General features: G+C 47.9%; 1 protein-coding gene across 2 annotated transcripts in view; it reads right to left on the bottom strand.

The window, feature by feature from the left end:
• The window catches only part of LOC137523093 (uncharacterized), a 249,456-nt gene that overhangs the window by 106,585 nt on the left and 122,649 nt on the right, over nucleotides 1-20,222 (bottom strand). For both annotated transcript variants that reach the window (XM_068243306.1, XM_068243308.1), the window contains exon 4: nucleotides 2,318-2,464. In XM_068243306.1, coding sequence (XP_068099407.1) covers nucleotides 2,318-2,464 — 147 coding nt within the window. The remainder of the gene's footprint in view (nucleotides 1-2,317; nucleotides 2,465-20,222) is intronic.

Raw genomic sequence — 20,222 nt, 5'->3', positions numbered from 1 at the left:
CCTCCTGTATTGTTATTTCTGGTCCTCCCTGAGTCAGACATTGCGTGCCGTGCCTGCTGCCTTCCTTGGATGTGTGGTGGTAGCCGTTCCTGCTCCTTTGCCCACAGCATGCCTGCTGCCTTCCTTGGATGTGTGGTGGTGGTAGCTGTTTCTTAGGCTCCCACTCCGGACCAGAATCGAACCAGGATTCCCCGGCCATTACCCATGGTCTCAATGCTAGAGAAAGAACCATTGAAAGTTGCTAAGGCAGTCAGACATTACTTGACATCACTGAGTGAGGAAGAGCAATCTCACCATGGTGCGCAGTAGTCCAGCACGGCCGTCACTACACAAACAGCTGTTTGCAGTGCGTTACACAGTGAGTTTGGTGTGTCAGTGTGAAGCAGTACACTAATTACACTCCCTGATTGATGTCTACACATGCAAGATGTTTTAAAGCACGTTAGGTCTCCAATTTAGCAATAAAATGTGATTTATGCCCTTAAAATACTGCTTTGCGTCAAATACGGATTTTTCCCCGGGACTTTTGGCGTGTATCCCACTCCGCCATGCCCCCCTGCAGGTGTTAGACCCCTTGAAACATCTTTTCCATCACTTTTCTGGCCATCATAAATGTTTATAGTTTTGAAAGTTCGCCTCCCCATTGAAGTTTATTGCGGTTCGCAAAAGTTTGCGCGAACCGAACTTTTGCGGAAGTTCGCGTTCGAGGTTGGCGTACCGAAAATCGGAGGTTCGAGCCATCTCTACTGCCTACCCGAAGGCTAAGTCAGTCCCTACACACACACAGCATCTCTGCCTGCACGCCGCTGCTGTCTGCCCCAAGACTAAGTCAGTCCCCACATAGCATCTCTGCCTGCAGGATGCTTGACTGCCTTCTCCGCCACCACCAAAAGGGTCCAGGACTCCAGGTGGATTCCTGAACAAAAAGAATAATAATTTTTCTGGTGCGTGTACATGCCTGCTTAATTTTACTGGATACACTGGGGCTGCAACAACAAAACAAAAGGCATGTACAAGTGTCAATTCCCCTTTGTGATCATTACCTTGCCGCGGTGAAGGGGCTTGCGGATCACATGGAAGCAATGACCGGCTCTATGAGTGTGAGTGTGTTGATAAGGTCGTTGCTTCATTGTGGACAGACCAAATTCGATCAGCTGGACAGTCACTGTTGTTCTGTCATTGAGCTACCACAGCCCGGCGACCATATGGGCTGGAAAACGCCATCGCCTGCACTCTCTCCATCGTGCGCATCAGTCCAGCATGGCCATCACTACACAAACAACTGTTTGCAGTGCGTTACACAGTGAGTTTGGTCTGTCAGTGTGAAGCAGTACACTACTTACACTACCTGCTGATCCATGTATACACACGCAAGGTGTTTTCAAGCACTTTATGCCTCCAATTTAGGAATACAATGTGATTTCTGCCTTTTAGGGATTATAACCCTGCTGTGCGTCAGATCCGTAATTTTCCCCCGGGACTTTTGGCGTGTATCCCACTTCGTCATGTCCCCCTCCAGGTGTTAGACCCATAGAAACCTCTTTTCCTTCACTTTTGTGGCCAGAAACAGTGTTTGTAGTTTTTCCATTAAAGTCTATTTCAGTTCGCCGAGTTTGCCTGTTCGCAAGTTTTGCGGAAGTTCGTGTTCGCAGTTCGCAAACCGAAAATTTGAGGTTCGCACCATCTCTACTCTTTTCAAGAGGCATAGTCCCGGCTTGGCGGAGTACCTTTTCTCTATGAGATGACAGGTCATGTTGAGGAAAACTTCTTAGTGGCAAAATTCAACATTAGGGGCACATTAACCCAAAGGCGCTTCCAAGAGGCAACTGGGATCCGATGGCTTCATGTGAAGAGTGTGGGTTTTTTCCCATGTGTTCATAGTTACTCATAGGGAACGGAGCATAGGGAAGGTTATTTTTCTGGTGATATACAGTATGGTTACAGTATTTTTCACGTTCGGTTATATGGCTCTTGTTTGAAACTTTCTACTTACTTACAAATATAAATAAAAGTATTATTTCAAATACTGATGGTCGTGTTACTTTATGTGGGTAGTGATTGGGATTTCAGCTGGCAGCTAAGTTTGTGGCGGATAAAAAGGAGCATTTTTGAGGAGATTATTAGAGAGTACTTGTGGTCTGGGAAGGTGACAGTCTGTAACAGTTAAGTTCTGTATACTTTTGCTACTATGCATACAGTTAATTATCTCTTGAGTCTATTTTCAGTTCAGGTTGGCTTTAAGTAGAAGTACATTAACACTTTAACATTTATGATTTAAAAGAAAAAACAAAAAAAGAAGGCAGAGGGTATTACTTACAGGTAGGGAGAGTTGGGGTACAGTTGTCTGTAGAGCAACATGAAATAGCCGTCTTCAAATGCATTTCCTTATTGGTGATACTTCCTTTCACAACGCAATTTTGTTGGGGCACACAATACCTCATATAGATTTCCTCATAATCCTCATCTAGAAATACACAAATGCAGTTATTACAAGAGTTCTAAGCATTGCTAGGTGTTCTGTAAGTTGTATTTCATGTTTAAAAACAAACTACAAAGCAACCACATGAAATGAATCGTGCATTTTATTTTGAAGATACACAGACATTTCATACATGCTCTATCCTCAAGTATAAACTGAGATATATATTTTTTTGTTTTTAAATGCCCCTAAACAACAATCTTAACTTCTACTTGGCTCACTGGTGAGGTCTAGTGAATCCTCCACCACCACCACAGTGTACCTGGTGTTCTCTCTATCTCCCATACTGTAGCTTGTTTCCCTGGTGTCAGTGTTGCCAACCGCCCGTAAATTTACGGGCATACCGTAAATTTTGTAACAAATTTAGCTGCCCGTGAATTCCGTAAGGAATTCAGCAGCATCCGTAAGGGCAGCCAATCGCCCGTCCTGTGAGCAGGATGGAGCAGCGCAGAGAGTAGGGAGAGCTGTGGCATCAGCAGTGGGGAAGGGCGGACATCTTCCCCCCCCCCCCCTTCCCTCACCTTAGGGCTCTCCCTCCCTCGCTCGCTCTCCCCTCCAGAACTAAGTGTTGTGCGGGTGGCTGGTAGTGGGCAGAACTTACTTCTGTCTCATTCCAAGCCCCGGAAGTTCTGGTGCCGCTGCTCTGGTCTGGACCAGACCAGACTAGCTGCAAATCCATCCCGCGCCTGCAACAAGACGGAGGTAAGTTCCGCCCGCTGCCGCCTGCCAGCCACTCAGCACTTAGTTCTGGAGGGGAGAGACGAGGAAGGGAGAGCCCTAAGGTGAGGGAAGGGGGGGGGGGATATGGCCCCCTTCCCCGCTGTCCCCACAGCTCTCTGTCTCAGCACTGCTCCCCTCCTGCTGGGGGGGACACCTGGCTACCTATTCTGGGCACATATACCCCTGCCTACATATACTGGGACATATACCCCTGGCTACATGTACTAGGGACATATACCCCTGACTACATATACTGGGGACATATACCCCTGGCTACATATACCGGGGACATATACCCCTGGCTACATATACTGGGCACATATACCTCTGGCTACATATACTGGGCACATATACCCCTGGCTACATATACTGTGTACATATACCCCTGGCTACATATACTGGGCACATATACACCTGGCTACATATACTGGGCACATATACACCTGGCTACATATATTGGGGACATATACCCCTGGCTACATATGCTGGGCACATATACCCCTGGCTACATATACTGGGCACATATACCCCTGGCTACATATACTGGGCACATATACCCCTGGCTACATATACTGGGCACATATACCTCTGGCTACATATACTGGGGACATATACCTCTGGCTACATATATTGGGCACATATACCCCTGGCTACATATACCCCTGGCTACATATACTGGGCACATATACCCCTGGCTACTGGCTACATATACTGGGCACATATACCCCTGACTACATATACTGGGCACATATACCTCTGGCTAAATATACTGGGCACATATACCCCTGGCTACATATACTTGGGACATATACCCTTGCCTACATATACTGGGCACATATACCCCTGGCTACCTGTTCTGGGGACATCTCTACCCCTGGCTACATATACTGGGGACATATACCCTTGACTACATATACTGGGCACATATACCCCTGACTACATATACTGGGCACATATACCCCTGCATGCTCTCCCTCTTTTGACTTGTAGTTACTCCCCTAGCTAAAAAATTAGAAAACTGCCCCAAGATGAGCTGCAGAAAGCAGCTATTAGTCTTAATTTTGTTAACAGCTAAATCTGGTTTTGTAGCATTGTCAAAAAGCTCAGTTTACCTTACAGTGCATTTACAAAGTCAGCCATTGTCTTGAGATGTTGTGAGGCCTGGTGGATCTCTTGCCTTCTTATCGGTCTCTATGCCCCAATCTCCCCCAGTGTTCACCCTATATGACACCTACCTTACCACCCAGCCTTTGGAAACTGTATGAGTCATTCCAGCACTCATTTACGCCCAGTGTATAGGGATTGTAGGAATAAAGACAGAAGTACCACCAGAACCTTACTTGGGTAGATACAGGCACAAGGGGTAGTCAAGCAGTCCAGATTGGCAACAGAAAATGTCAATTTGAGGAACAGTACAAATCCATCAAACAAGAGTAGCCCAGAAGGGCAGGGTAATACAGATGAGGTCAGAGCTCGTTGGTATCCAGAGGGCTAGACAAAAGCAGGTCAAGGTACAAAATCAAGGTTGGTCAAGGCAGCAGACAGGAGGTCAAAGTTTTTACACAAGAGCAGTCCCATATTGGCACCAAGAAGAGAAGAACACAAGAAACCCCACAGGTATGTGCTCAATGGGGCATAACTTCATTGAGACAATAACCAATCTCATAAGTCTACAATCTCATTGACTGTAACAGTAAAAGAGTGGCAACTTTACTTAGACAGTAATAATGATAGTTCCTGTGGCTAATGTCATAGGAGGGAATAAGACAGGTATGTGGCCACATGCCCTATCTCAGATGTCTGTTTGTGCTAACCCATGTGTTAGCACAGAGGGATACAGGGTATTTTGACTTTTCATGTGAATGAGTCATTGGCCTGCTACAAGCTCAGGGCAAATACAGCAAATCAATTAGCACACATTAGTTTATATTTTACAGAGCTCTGCTGTACACAATCTAAAAATATAGGACAATGGCATCTAAAAACTAGACTGAGCATGAAGCACTAACATTTTTAAGTAGGAGAATATATTTTGAGTGACCCAGAGTTTCCTGCTGAGAAATTGTCATCTCTATACATCTATATATATAAAATCGGATGTATGTATGTATGTATGTGTGTGTGTGTGTGTGTGTGTGTGTGTGTGTATGTGTGTATAGTGAGTGTGTGTGTGTGTGTGTGTGTATGGTGTGTGTGTATGGTGTGTGTGTGTGTGTGTGTGTGTGTGTGTGTATCTGTGTGTGTGTGTGTGTGTGTGTGTATGGTGTGTGTGTGTGTGTGTGTGTATCTGTGTGTGTGTGTGTGTGTATGTGTGTGTGTGTATGGTGTGTGTGTGTGTGTGTGTGTGTGTGTGTGTGTGTGTGTGTGTGTGTGTGTGTGTACAGTGTGTGCGTGTGTGTGTGTGTGTGTATGTGTATGTGTGTGTGTGTGTGTGTGTATGGTGTGTGTGTGTGTGTGTGTGTGTGTGTGTGTGTATGGTGTGTGTGTGTGTGTGTGTATGTGCCGCGATCACTCGAAAACAGCTTGACCGATTTGAATGAAACTTGGTATACCGATCTCTTACTACCTGGGATGATATGTTCTGGGGGTCTCGCGGCCCCCCTGCACACCTGGGCGGAGCTACAAACAGCAAATCAGATTCCACCCATTCAAGTCAATGGAAAAAATGTAAAAGGCTGCCATTCTCACAGTAATCGAGCCACAGTCCCCACACTTGGCACAGGTGGTCACTTGGTGACCGAAGTTACAAATCCAGGAAAAGTGGGCGGAGCATAAAACAGCCAATCAAATTTCAGCCGTTCATTTTAAATGGGAAAATGTAAACTGCAGCCATTCTTAGACTGTTAATCGCAGGGTTCTCAAACTTGTCACAGTTGGTCACTGGGTGAATGCGATTAAGATTCAAGAAAATGGGTGGAGCCTACAACAGCCAATCAAAATTCACCTATTGATTTTCAAGGGGAGTATTTAAACTGCTGCCATTCTTACACTGTTAATGGCCGAGGCTTCAAACTTGCTACAGTCGTCATTGGGTGACTGGGGTCCAAATTCACTAAAGGGGCGGGGCCACATACAGCCAATCAGTTTTCCTTGGTGGATAAACTGCTTACATTCACACATTTTTGATGCCAGGAACCTGAAAGCTCAAAAACGTGGTCACTGGGTGACTGTGTGTCAAGGTCACAAAAAGTGGGCAGAGCCAAAAACAGCTTTTACTGGGAAAATATAAGCTACAGCCATTTTTACATTATTAATGGCAGGGTTCTCAAACTTTGCACAGTTGGTCATTGGGTAACTGAGATTAAGATTTTGGAAGGTGGGTGGAGCCTACAACAGCCAATAAAAATTCACTTTTTGATTTTCAAAGGGAATGTTTAAGCTGCTACCATTCTCTTATACTGTTAAAAGCAGATGCCTCAAACCTGGTACAGTTGGTCACTGGGTGACTAGAGCCCAAACTCAGAAAGGGGCGGAGCCACAAACAGCCAATACGATTTGTTTATTTTTAAATGGGAATATACAAAGTATTGATACCAAGGACCCCAAAGCTGATAAACTTGATAATTGATTGAGTGAAAAAGTGGGCGGTGCCAACAACTAAATTTTTAACATGGCAGGGTTTCCAAACTTTACACAATTGGCCACTGGGTGACTGGGATGAATATTCAGAAATGTGGGTGGAGCCTACAACAGCCAATCAAAATTTACCTATTGATTTTCAAGGGGAATATTCACATTGCTACCATTCTTACACTGTTAATGGCAGAGGCCTCAAACCTGAGCCAGACGAAGGCTGCAAGGCTGAAAGCTTGCTTATTTTTATTCATTTTTAGTTAGCCAATAAACGGTATCATCCTGGTTTAAAACTTCTTGCTTTTACTGATGGCTAACACGGTACAATACCCTACTGCTACTAGTGTTGGGCGAACACCTAGATGTTCGGGTTCGCGAACGTTCGCCGAACATCTCCGCGATGTTCGGGTGTTCGCGCCGAACTCCGAACATAATGGAAGTCAATGGGGACCTGAACTTTCGTACTTTGTAAAGCTTCCTTACATGCTACATACCCCAAATTTGCAGGGTATGTGCACCTTGGGAGTGGGTACAAGAGGAAAAAAATATTTGAAAAAGAGCTTATAGTTTTTGAGAAAATTGATTGTAAAGTTTCAAAGGAAAAACTGTCTTTTAAATGTGGAAAATGTCATGTTTCTTTGCACAGGTAACATGCTTTTTGTCGCCATGCAGTCATAAATGTAATACAGAGAAGAGGTTCCAGGAAAAGGGACCGGTAACGCTAACCCAGCACCAGCAGCAGCACACGTGATGGAACAGGAGGAGGAGGCGCAGGAGGAGAAGGCCACGCTTGTTGAGACACAACCCAGGCCTTGCATGAGGACAAAAAGCATGCGGATATAGCAATGCTTTTTGCTGCCATGCAGTCATAAATGTAATACAGATGAGAGGTTCAATAAACAGGGACTGGAAACGCTAACCCAGCAGCAGCACACGTCTTGGAACTAGAGGAGGCGCAGGAGGAGAAGGCCACGCTTTTTGAGACACAACATCCCAGGCCTTGCATGAGGACAAATAGCGTGCGGATATAGCAATGCTTTTTGCCGCCATGCAGTCATAAATGTAATATAGATGAGAGGTTCAATAAACAGGGACCGGCAACGCTGTCCCAGCAGCAGCACACATAATGGAACAGGAGGAGGCGCAGGAGGAGAAGGCCACGCTTTTTGAGACGCAACCCAGGCCTTGCATGAGGACAAAAAGCGTGCGGATATAGCAATGCTTTTTGCCGCCATGCAGTCATAAATGTAATACAGATGAGAGGTTCAATAAACAGGGACTGGAAACGCTAACCCAGCAGCAGCACACATAATGGAACAGGAGGAGGCGCAGGAGGAGAAGGCCACGCTTTTTGAGACGCAACCCAGGCCTTGCATGAGGACAAAAAGCGTGCGGATATAGCAATGCTTTTTGCCGCCATGCAGTCATAAATGTAATACAGATGAGAGGTTCAATAAACAGGGACTGGAAACGCTAACCCAGCAGCAGCACACATGATGGAACAGGAGGAGGCGCAGGAGGAGAAGGCCACGCTTTTTGAGACGCAACCCAGGCCTTGCATGAGGACAAAAAGCGTGCGGATATAGCAATGCTTTTTGCCGCCATGCAGTCATAAATGTAATACAGATGAGAGGTTCAATAAACAGAGACTGGAAACGCTAACCCAGCAGCAGCACACATGATGGAACAGGAGGAGGCGCAGGAGGAGAAGGCCACGCTTTTTGAGACGCAACCCAGGCCTTGCATGAGGACAAAAAGCGTGCGGATATAGCAATGCTTTTTGCCGCCATGCAGTCATAAATGTAATACAGATGAGAGGTTCAATAAACAGAGACTGGAAACGCTAACCCAGCAGCAGCACACATGATGGAACAGGAGGAGGAGCAGGAGGAGAAGGCCACGCTTTTTGAAACGCAACCCAGGCCTTGCATGAGGACAAAAAGCGTGCGGATATAGCAATGCTTTTTGCCGCCATGCAGTCATAAATGTAATACAGATGAGAGGTTCAATAAACAGAGACTGGAAACGCTAACCCAGCAGCAGCACACATGATGGAACAGGAGGAGGCGCAGGAGGAGAAGGCCACGCTTTTTGAGACGCAACCCAGGCCTTGCATGAGGACAAAAAGCGTGCGGATATAGCAATGCTTTTTGCCGCCATGCAGTCATAAATGTAATACAGATGAGAGGTTCAATAAACAGAGACTGGAAACGCTAACCCAGCAGCAGCACACATGATGGAACAGGAGGAGGCGCAGGAGGAGAAGGCCACGCTTTTTGAGACGCAACCCAGGCCTTGCATGAGGACAAAAAGCGTGCGGATATAGCAATGCTTTTTGCCGCCATGCAGTCATAAATGTAATACAGATGAGAGGTTCAATAAACAGGGACTGGAAATGCTAACCCAGCAGCAGCAGACGTGATGGAATATACACATATACAGATGAGAGGTTCCATAAACAGGGACCGGAAACGCTAACCCAGCAGCAGCAGCACATGTGATGGAACAGGAGCAGGCGCAGGAGGAGAAGGCCATGCTTTTTGAGACACAACAACCCAGGCCTTGCATGAGGGCAAAAAGCGTGCGGATATAGCAGCAATGCTTTTTCCCGCCATGCAGTCATAAATGTAATACAGATGAGAGGTTCAATAAACAGGGACCGGAAACGCTAAACCATCCCAGATGTTCATTGGTCATGTTACTTGGTTGGGGTCCTAGAGGTTCAATAAACAGAGACTGGAAACGCTAACCCAGCAGCAGCACACATGATGGAACAGGAGGAGGCGCAGGAGGAGAAGGCCACGCTTTTTGAGACGCAACCCAGGCCTTGCATGAGGACAAAAAGCGTGCGGATATAGCAATGCTTTTTGCCGCCATGCAGTCATAAATGTAATACAGATGAGAGGTTCAATAAACAGGGACTGGAAATGCTAACCCAGCAGCAGCAGACGTGATGGAACAGGAGCAGGCGCAGGAGGAGAAGGCCAAGCTTTTTGAGACACAACAACACAGGCCTTGCATGAGGACAAAAAGCGTGCGGATATAGCAATGCTTTTTGCTGCCATGCAGTCATAAGTGTAATACAGATGAGAGGTTCCATAAACAGGGACCGGAAACGCTAACCCAGCAGCAGCAGCACATGTGATGGAACAGGAGCAGGCGCAGGAGGAGAAGGCCAAGCTTTTTGAGACACAACAACACAGGCCTTGCATGAGGGCAAAAAGCGTGCGGATATAGCAGCAATGCTTTTTCCCGCCATGCAGTCATAAATGTAATACAGATGAGAGGTTCAATAAACAGGGACCGGAAACGCTAAACCATCCCAGATGTTCATTGGTCATGTTACTTGGTTGGGGTCCTGGAGTGTTGCGTAGTCGTTTCCAATCCAGGATTGATTCATTTTAATTTGAGTCAGACGGTCTGCATTTTCTGTGGAGAGGCGGATACGCCGATCTGTGACGATGCCTCCGGCAGCACTGAAACAGCGTTCCGACATAACGCTGGCTGCCGGGCAAGCCAGCACCTCTATTGCGTACATTGCCAGTTCGTGCCAGGTGTCTAGCTTCGATACCCAATAGTTGAAGGGTGCAGATGGATTGTTAGACACAGCTACGCCATCTGACATGTAGTCCTTGACCATCTTCTCCAGGCGATCGGTGTTGGAGGTGGATCTGCACGCTTGCTGTTCTGTGGGCTGCTGCTGCATGGGTGTCAGAAAATGTTCCCACTCCAAGGACACTGCCGATACCATTCCCTTTTGGGCACTAGCTGCGGCTTGTGTTGTTTGCTGCCCTCCTGGTCGTCCTGGGTTTGCGGAAGTCAGTCTGTCGGCGTACAACTGGCTAGAGGAGAGGGAGGATGTCAATCTCCTCTCTAAAGTCTCCACAAGGGCCTGCTGGTATTCTTCCATTTTGACCTGTCTGACTCTTTCTTCAAGCAGTTTTGGAACATTGTGTTTGTACCGTGGATCCAGAAGGGTATAAACCCAGTAATTGGTGTTATCCAGAATGCGCACAATGCGTGGGTCGCGTTCAATGCAGTCTAGCATGAATTGAGCCATGTGTGCCAGAGTCCTACCAGAATCCTCATCATCCTCTTGTGAGCGTTGTGATAGTTGTTGTGATGCATCATAGTCATCACCTTCTTCCTGGTCTGCTTCTGCTGACCATTCGCGCTGAATTGTGGAAGTCCAACGTGCACCGCTCTGGCCCTCGTCAGTGGTGGCAGGAAATTCCTGCTCCAACTCCAGCTGTTCCTCCTCTTCTTCGTCATAGCTGCTGGGGCCAGCGTTTCCTGAGGCGGATGGCCTGATGTTGGTACCATCACGCTGATCGTTTTCTCCTTCAGATTCCCCCAGTTGCATCATCATGACAGCTGTTTCCTTGATTTTCAACATTGACCTCTTCAGTAAACACAGCAGTGGTATGGTAATGCTGACTGAAGAGTTGTCACTGCTCACAAGCAACGTGGATTGCTCAAAATTTTGGAGGACTTGGCAGAGGTCCAACATGTTGGCCCAATCGGATCCACAGAAGCTTGGCAGCTGGCCGGATGCGCCTCGGTACTGCGCCGTCATGTACTGGACCACTGCACTCTTCTGCTCGCAAAAGCGGGCTAGCATGTGCAGCGTAGAATTCCAGCGCGTAGGGACATCACACAGCAAGCGATGGTAGGGGAGATTGAAGCGCTCCTGCATCTTGGCGAGTGCCCCCGAAGCAGTACTGGAATTTTCTACAATGTTTGGCCACTCGACGCACCTTCAACAGAAGATCGGCCACGCCTGGGTATGTCTTCAGGAACCGCTGAACTACTAGGTTCATCACGTGCGCCAGGCAAGGGATGTGTGTCAGCTTAGCCAACCTTAAAGCGCGAATGAGATTACTCCCATTATCACACACAACCATGCCCGGTTTCAGGTCCAGCGGTGCCAGCCACAAATCCGTCTGTTCCTTTTTTCCCCTCCAAATTTCCTCCCCTGTGTGCTGCTTATCCCCAAGGCAGATCAGCTTCAGCAACGCTTGCTGACGCATGCCAACAGCTGTGCTGCACTGCTTCCACGATCCTACTGCTGCTGGTGCTGGGTTCTCGTTTCCGGATGAGGTACAGCTTTGAGATGCGTTGGAGGAGAAGGAGTCAGAGAGGTAGGTGCTGCTGTTGTTATCCAGTGGGAGGGACGGCGGTGCGGCTGTTTGCGGCGTGGGCAACACCCGCGCCGTAGCAGGTGAGGAATCGCTGCCAGGCTCCACAAGGTTCACCCAGTGCGCGGTAAGGGAGATGTATCGACCCTGGCCGAACGCACTCGTCCAGGTGTCAGTGGTGAGGTGAACCTTGCAGGCAACGGCATTCTTCAAGCTTCGGGTTATTTTGCTGACCACGTGCTCATGCAACTCAGGCACTGCAGAGCGCGCAAAGTGGTAGCGGCTAGGAACCACGTAACGTGGGATGGCCACTGACATCATGCCCTTGAAGCTGTTTGTCTCCACCACTCGATATGGCAGCATTTCGCAGGCCAGAAGCTTGGCTATGCTGGCTGTTACTGCCACGGCCCGGGGGTCATTTGCTGGCAATTTCCTCTTGCGCTCAAACATCTCCGAGACAGACAACTGAACCGTAGGGCTGCACACTGAAGGGCTGTTGGTTGTTGTGTTTGATGAACACTGGGAGACCTCAAGAGCACTACTCCGGAAAGTGATAGTGTCAGCGTCGTCTGATGTTTGTGAATGTTGTGAACCACGCAATGGCTGGGCTACTGCTGCTGCTGAAGCGGGTCTGGTGGTGAGTCTGGTGAACCCAAGGGAGGCAGTGTTGCTGGTACCCTGTCCTGTCGAGTTTGCCCACAGAGTGGGATGTTTGGATAGCATGTGGCGGCTCATGCTGGTGGTGGAGAGGTTGTTAATACTTTTCCCCCTGCTCAGGCGGGTCTTGCACACCTTGCAAATCGCCATGGTAACATCCTCAGTGCAGTCTCAGAAAGCCCAGACTTTGGAGCACCTGCCTTGCTGGCGATTTCTGTTTGCGCCTCTTTTGCCTCTCACTTGAACTTCCACGCTTGTGGTGCCTGAAATTGCGCGCCGCCTACCTTGTGGCACAAGGCGAACTCGTGCAGCAGTGGGTTCTTCAACAGACTCATCTGTGCTGCTGCTACGACGGCGATGTTCTCGTTCACAAACAAAATCTGGGTCTATGTCCACATTGTCCATACCCTCCTCTTCCATCTCCTCAAACTCGTCATATGTCATTGTGGGGGGCCGCCGCCGTGGAGTAGAGCTCCCCAGAACAACCTCTGCGCAGCTCACTCCAACGTCGTCTTCCAGAGCTTCTCGGCCGACCTCCTGCAATTGCAACCCCTCCTGCCCAACTTGCTCTGGGATTTGGGTTTCAAAGTCCTCAGACTCGCCTTGTTGTATTTCAGTGCCCGGTGCATTTCCCACAGTGAATGGTTGTGAATCCGGGCACAACATTTCTGGCTGTTCCTCCATTGACCTTTCAAAGGTGGAAGTTTGTTGGCCTGGGAATAGCTCCTGCGAATACCCCATTGTGTCCTGAGGTAATTCATCGGACTGGTTATCTGGCAGTTGTGTGCGTGGTGTCGCTGCCGGTTGTGTCAGCTTTGTGCCCACTGGCTCCTTGTAACTGGCTGAGGACTCGGACCTCGTGCGTGATGTGCTGGTGCTGCTTAACCCACTGCTGGACGCTTGAGAGGTCATCCAAGTAATTATCTGGTCCTGTTCTTTTGGATCTGTGAGGGTTGTTGTCCTGGACAACATGGGCGGTATTGAGTGGGTTTTCTTGGGTGCTCCCCTGTGGCCTGTACGTGAACCGTCAGGGGAAACACCTCTTCCCTTGCCCCTCCCTCTTTCACCGGATTTCTTCCTCATTTCACTTATCCTTAAAGTACACGCTGACTGGCAGCAGTACAGTGGCAGTACAGAAATGCTATACAGTGGTGGGTGAGCGGTGTACCACTATTGCCAGCAGCGACACAGAGCACAATGCTATACAGTGGCGGGTGAGCGGTGTACTACTGTTCCCAGCAGACACAGAGTGGCAGTAAACACAATGCTATATAGTGTGGCTGAGCCGTGTACACACAGTGGCAGTAAACAATGCTATATAGTCTGGCTGAGCGGTGTACACACAGTGGCAGTACACACAATGCTATATAGTCTGGCTGAGCGGTGTACACAGAGTGGCAGTACACACAATGCTATATAGTCTGGCTGAGCGGTGTACACAGAGTGGCAGTACACACAATGCTATATAGTCTGGCTGAGCGGTGTACACAGAGTGGCAGTACACACAATGCTATAGAGTCTGGCTGAGCGGTGTACACAGAGTGGCAGTACACACAATGCTATGTAGTCTGGCTGAGCGGTGTACACAGAGTGGCAGTACACACAATGCTATATAGTCTGGCTGAGCGGTGTACCTAGAGTGGCAGTAAACAATGCTATATAGTCTGGCTGAGCGGTGTACACAGAGTGGCAGTAAACAATGCTATATAGTCTGGCTGAGCGGTGTACACAGAGTGGCAGTACACACAATGCTATAGAGTCTGGCTGAGCGGTGTACACAGAGTGGCAGTACACGCAATGCTATGTAGTCTGGCTGAGCGGTGTACACAGAGTGGCAGTACACACAATGCTATATAGTCTGGCTGAGCGGTGTACACAGAGTGGCAGTAAACAATGCTATATAGTCTGGCTGAGCGGTGTACACAGAGTGGCAGTAAACAATGCTATATAGTCTGGCTGAGCGGTGTACACAGAGTGGCAGTAAACAATGCTATATAGTCTGGCTGAGCGGTGTACACAGAGTGGCAGTACACACAATGCTATAGAGTCTGGCTGAGCGGTGTACACAGAGTGGCAGTACACACAATGCTATGTAGTCTGGCTGAGCGGTGTACACAGAGTGGCAGTACACACAATGCTATATAGTCTGGCTGAGCGGTGTACACAGAGTGGCAGTAAACAATGCTATATAGTCTGGCTGAGCGGTGTACACAGAGTGGCAGTAAACAATGCTATATAGTCTGGCTGAGCGGTGTACACAGAGTGGCAGTACACACAATGCTATAGAGTCTGGCTGAGCGGTGTACACAGAGTGGCAGTACACACAATGCTATGTAGTCTGGCTGAGCGGTGTACACAGAGTGGCAGTACACACAATGCTATATAGTCTGGCTGAGCGGTGTACACAGAGTGGCAGTACACACAATGCTATATAGTCTGGCTGAGCGGTGTACACAGAGTGGCAGTAAACAATGCTATATAGTCTGGCTGAGCGGTGTACACAGAGTGGCAGTACACACAATGCTATATAGTCTGGCTGAGCGGTGTACACAGAGTGGCAGTACACACAATGCTATGTAGTCTGGCTGAGCGGTGTACACAGAGTGGCAGTACACACAATGCTATATAGTCTGGCTGAGCGGTGTACACAGAGTGGCAGTAAACAATGCTATATAGTCTGGCTGAGCGGTGTACACAGAGTGGCAGTAAACAATGCTATATAGTCTGGCTGAGCGGTGTACACAGAGTGGCAGTACACACAATGCTATATAGTCTGGCTGAGCGGTGTACACAGAGTGGCAGTACACACAATGCTATTTAGTCTGGCTGAGCGGTGTACACAGAGTGGCAGTACACACAATGCTATATAGTCTGGCTGAGCGGTGTACACAGAGTGGCAGTACACACAATGCTATATAGTCTGGCTGAGCGGTGTACACAGAGTGGCAGTACACACAATGCTATATAGTCTGGCTGAGCGGTGTACACAGAGTGGCAGTACACACAATGCTATATAGTCTGGCTGAGCGGTGTACACAGAGTGGCAGTACACACAATGCTATATAGTCTGGCTGAGCGGTGTACACAGAGTGGCAGTAAACAATGCTATATAGTCTGGCTGAGCGGTGTACACACAGTGATAGTACACACAATGCTATATAGTCTGGCTGAGTGGTGTACACACAGTGGCAGTACACACAATGCTATATAGTCTGGCTGAGCGGTGTACACACAGTGGCAGTACCCACAATGCTATATAGTCTGGCTGAGCGGTGTACACAGAGTGGCAGTACACACAGTGCTATATAGTCTGGCTGAGCGGTGTACACAGAGTGGCAGTACACACAATGCTATATAGTCTGGCTGAGCCGTGTACACAGAGTGGCAGTACACACAATGCTATATAGTGTGGCTGAGCCGTGTACACACAGTGGCAGTAAACAATGCTATATAGTCTGGCTGAGCGGTGTACACACAGTGGCAGTACACACAATGCTATATAGTCTGGCTGAGCGGTGTACACAGAGTGGCAGTACACACAATGCTATATAGTCTGGCTGAGCGGTGTACACAATGCTATATAGTCTGGCTGAGGGGTGTATACAGAGTGGCAGTAAACAATGCTATATAGTCTGGCTGAGCGGTGTACACAGAGTGGCAGTACACACAATGCTATATAGTCTGGCTGAGCCGTGTACACACAGTGGCAGTAAACAATGCTATATATAGCGTGGCTGAGTGAGGTACACAGTGGCAGTACACACAATGCTATATAGTGTGGCTGAGCGAGCGGTGTACTACTGTTCCCAGCAGCGACACACAATGACTGGGGGGACCCTGGCTAGCGTGGCTGGAGCGCGAACTACCCTGCCTGCCTACCCAAAGCTAAACCCACAGACAAATGGCGGAGATATGACGTGGTTCGGGTATTTATTTACCCGAACCACGTGACCGTTCGGCCAATCAGAGCGCGTTCGGGCCGAACCACATGACCCGTTCGGCCAATCAGAGCGCGTTCAGGGTCCGAACCACGTGACCCGTTCGGCCAATCACAGCGCTAGCCAAACGTTCGGGGAACGTTCGGCCATGCGCTCTTAGTTCGGCCATGTGGCCGAACGGTTTGGCCGAGCACCATCAGGTGTTCGGCCGAACTCGAACATAACCCGAACAGGGTGATGTTCTGCAGAACCCGAACAGTGGCGAACACTGTTCGCCCAACACTAACTGCTACTACTGATACAGTCAGTCATTGGGTGACTGGGGTCCAAATTCACTAAAGGGGTGGAGCCACAAACAGCCAATCAGATTTGTTAGATTGATTTCAGCCATTCTGTTATTGGCATTCTGTTATTGGCAGGGTTCTCAAACGTGACACAGGTGACTGGGACTAATATTCAGGAAAGTGGGTGGAGCCTACAGCAGCCAATCAAAATTCACCTTTTGATTTTCAAGGGGAATATTGCAACTGCAGCCATTCTTACACTGTTAATGGCAGAGGCCTCAAACCTGCTACAGTCGGTCGTTAAGTGTCTGGGGTTCAAATTCAGTAAAGGGGCGGAGCCAAAAAGCACCAGATTTCTTTGCTGGATAAACTGCTTCCATTACCATAATTTTGATGCCAGGAACCCAAAAGCTCACAAACTTGGTCATTGTGTAGTGACTGTGTGTCCAGGTTACAAAAAGTGGGTGGAGTTAAAACAGATTTTTCTGGGAAATTTTAAACTGCAGCCCTTCTTCACTGTTAATGGAAGGGTTCTCAAACTTAGCATAGCTGGTTACTGGGTGACTGGGATTAATGTTCAGAAAAGTGGGTGGAACCTAAAATTACCAATCAAAAATCACATGTCGCTTTTCAAGGAGAATATTACAATTGCTGCCATTCTTGCACTGTTAATGGCACAAGCCTCACACGTGGCACAGTTGGTCATTGGGTCACTGGGGATCAAATTCAGAAAAGGGGACAGAGCCACAAACAGTGAATCAGATTTGTTTCATTTCATGGGAAAATACAAATTATTGATGCCAAGGACCCCAAAGTTCACAAACTTGGTCATGGAGAAGTGCCTTTGTGTCCAGGTTACAAAAAGTGGGCGGAGCCAAAAACAAATTTCACTGGGAAAGTGTAAACTGCAGCCCTTCTTACACTGTTTATGGCAGGGTTCCCAAACTTTGCCCAGATGATCACTGAGTGACTGAGATTAATATTCGGGGAAGTGGGTGGAGCCTATAATAGCCAATCAAAATTCACCTGTTGATTTTCAAGTGGAATATTTAAATTGCTGCCATTTTTACACTGTTAATAGCAGATGCCTCAAACCTGCTACAGTTGGTCATTGGGTGACTGGGGTTCAAATGCTGGAGAGGGGCGGAGCCACAAACAGCCTATCTGATTTGTTTAATTTTTATGGGAATATACAATTTTTTGATGCCAAGGACCCCAAAGCTCACAAACTTGGTCATTGAGTGTTTGTGCGTTTGGGTTAGAAAGTGGGCGGAGCTAACACCAGCCAAATACATACACGGGCAATGCCGGGTCATCAATGGGTGGAGACAAATACAAATTTCACTGGGAAAATGTTAACTGCAGCCATTCTTACACTGTTAATGGCAGGGTTTTTAAACTTTGCACAGTTGGTCACTGGGTGACTGGGATTAATATTCAGAAAAGTGGGTGGAGCCTACAAAAGTGAATCAAACTTCACCTATTGCTTTTCAAGGGAAATATTTAATTGCTGCCATTCTTGCACTGTTAATGGCACAAGCCTCAAACCTGGTACAGTTGGTTATTGGGTGACTGGGGTTCAAATTCAGAAAAGGGTGTGGAGCCACAAACAGCCAATCAGATTTTTTCATTTCAATGCAAATTATTGATACCAAAGACTGCAAAGTTCACAAACTTGGTCAGTGAGTAATTGTGTGTTAGGGTTAGAAAAAGTATGCAGAGCCAACACCAGCCAAATACATACCCGGACAACGCCGGGCAATCAGCTAGTTATCTCTATAATCTCCAGGTACCATCCCACCTGGAATCTTTTCGCCTTCCATGAAACCCTCCTGTTCTCTAATTTGGTCACCTCCCCTCACTCTTGCACACAAGACTTCTCATAAGTGTTACCTCACCTTTGGAACTCCCTCCCACACCCTGCCTATGCTCCAAAACTGGAAACATTAAAATGTACCTCTTCAGACAAGTCTATAATTTGTCAGATGTTGAGTTTAACTATTTCATCCACATTCCCCTTCATCGCCTCATCTAGTGTCTCCACCCCACTACTCTCCAGATTCTCTACTTGCAAAGGCAGGGCAGGACACTCCCCTGAGAGATTCTTTTTTTTGTCGTGCTTTATTTATCAAATGAATGTGTATGAGTATTTCTGATGTTTAAAACCACACAAACTTTTTGTGTATTTTGTACGTGTGGCTGGATGTTCCCTTTTACTATGTGTTCAAATATTTATATATCTTTGCTTCGCACTAGGGTCGAATAGATAATTTCCAACAGGTCCAATATGATTTCCGATTGATTTTCTGTTAAAATTTTCGATCGCTTCCATACAAAATCGATAATACCCTGTAGGATGGCTTTAAAGTGTACCTGAGATGTCAAAATAAGTGGCTGGATAGTGTACTGGTTAAGGGCACCGCCTTTGACATGGGAGACCAGGGTTCGAATCCTGGCTAGGGTCAGTACCTATTCATTAAGGAGTTCAAGGCAAGACTCCCTAACACTGCAGGGTGGCCTCTTGAGCGCATCCCAGTGGCTGCAGCTCTTGAGCTCTTTGAGTCCGACCAACAGGAGAAAAGCGCTATACAAATGTTCCAATTATTATTAAAATATACAGATTTTATACTTACCGGGGCTTCCTCCAGCCCATGAGCACCGATTATTCCCTCGCCATCCTCTAGAGTGCCTCCGCTCTCCTGGTATTGGTGCCGGGAATCTGGCTCAGTCACTCCAGTCGGCTTTTCTGCGCATGCGTGACCCCCACTTGAGGAGGATTTTCATTGGTTTAACCTGAGAAACAATGGGGTGCCCCGGTAGGAGGCTCAAAGATGCTTTGCCGGGGATCCGCGAATACTATTTTCACAGAGCCGGCAGAAGAAGACAAGACAAGACAAGACAAATAACATTTATATTGCGCTTTTCTCCTTGCGGACTCAAAGCGCCAGAGCAGAGCAGCAGCCACTAGGGCGCGCTCTATTTGCAGTAGCAGTGTAAGGGAGACTTGCCAAAGGTCTCCTACTGAATTAGTGCTGGCTTACTGAACAGGCAGAGCCGAGATTTGAACCCTGGTCTCCTGTGTCAGAGGCAGAGCCCTTAACCATTACACCATCAGCCAACTGAAGGAGCGGCATGGGTCACGTGGCAAGACAGGACCCTTCAATCAAGATTGAAAGAAGTGACAGATGAATTAAAGGAGAAGAAAGAAACAGAAGAAAAAAGAAGATTTTGTTTAACTTAACCACATGCCGACCTCCCACAGCCGATGGGCGGCGGCAAGGGCTGGGCCCAAACGACCGCAAAACGCCCATCGGCGGCGGCAGCGGCATGCGTGGTTTGGCGGCGTTCGCGTCATTAATGACGCGATCAGCCGCCGGCAATAGGCTCCGCCCACCCTGCTCGGAAACCCGCCGGCCAATTAGCAGCACCGGCG

The sequence above is a fragment of the Hyperolius riggenbachi genome, chromosome 6 (assembly GCF_040937935.1).
Source record: "Hyperolius riggenbachi isolate aHypRig1 chromosome 6, aHypRig1.pri, whole genome shotgun sequence".
NCBI classification, from domain to species: Eukaryota; Metazoa; Chordata; class Amphibia; order Anura; family Hyperoliidae; genus Hyperolius; species Hyperolius riggenbachi.
Note: the sequence above shows the minus strand (reverse complement) of the source record. Positions and strands in the feature narration are given on the sequence as shown.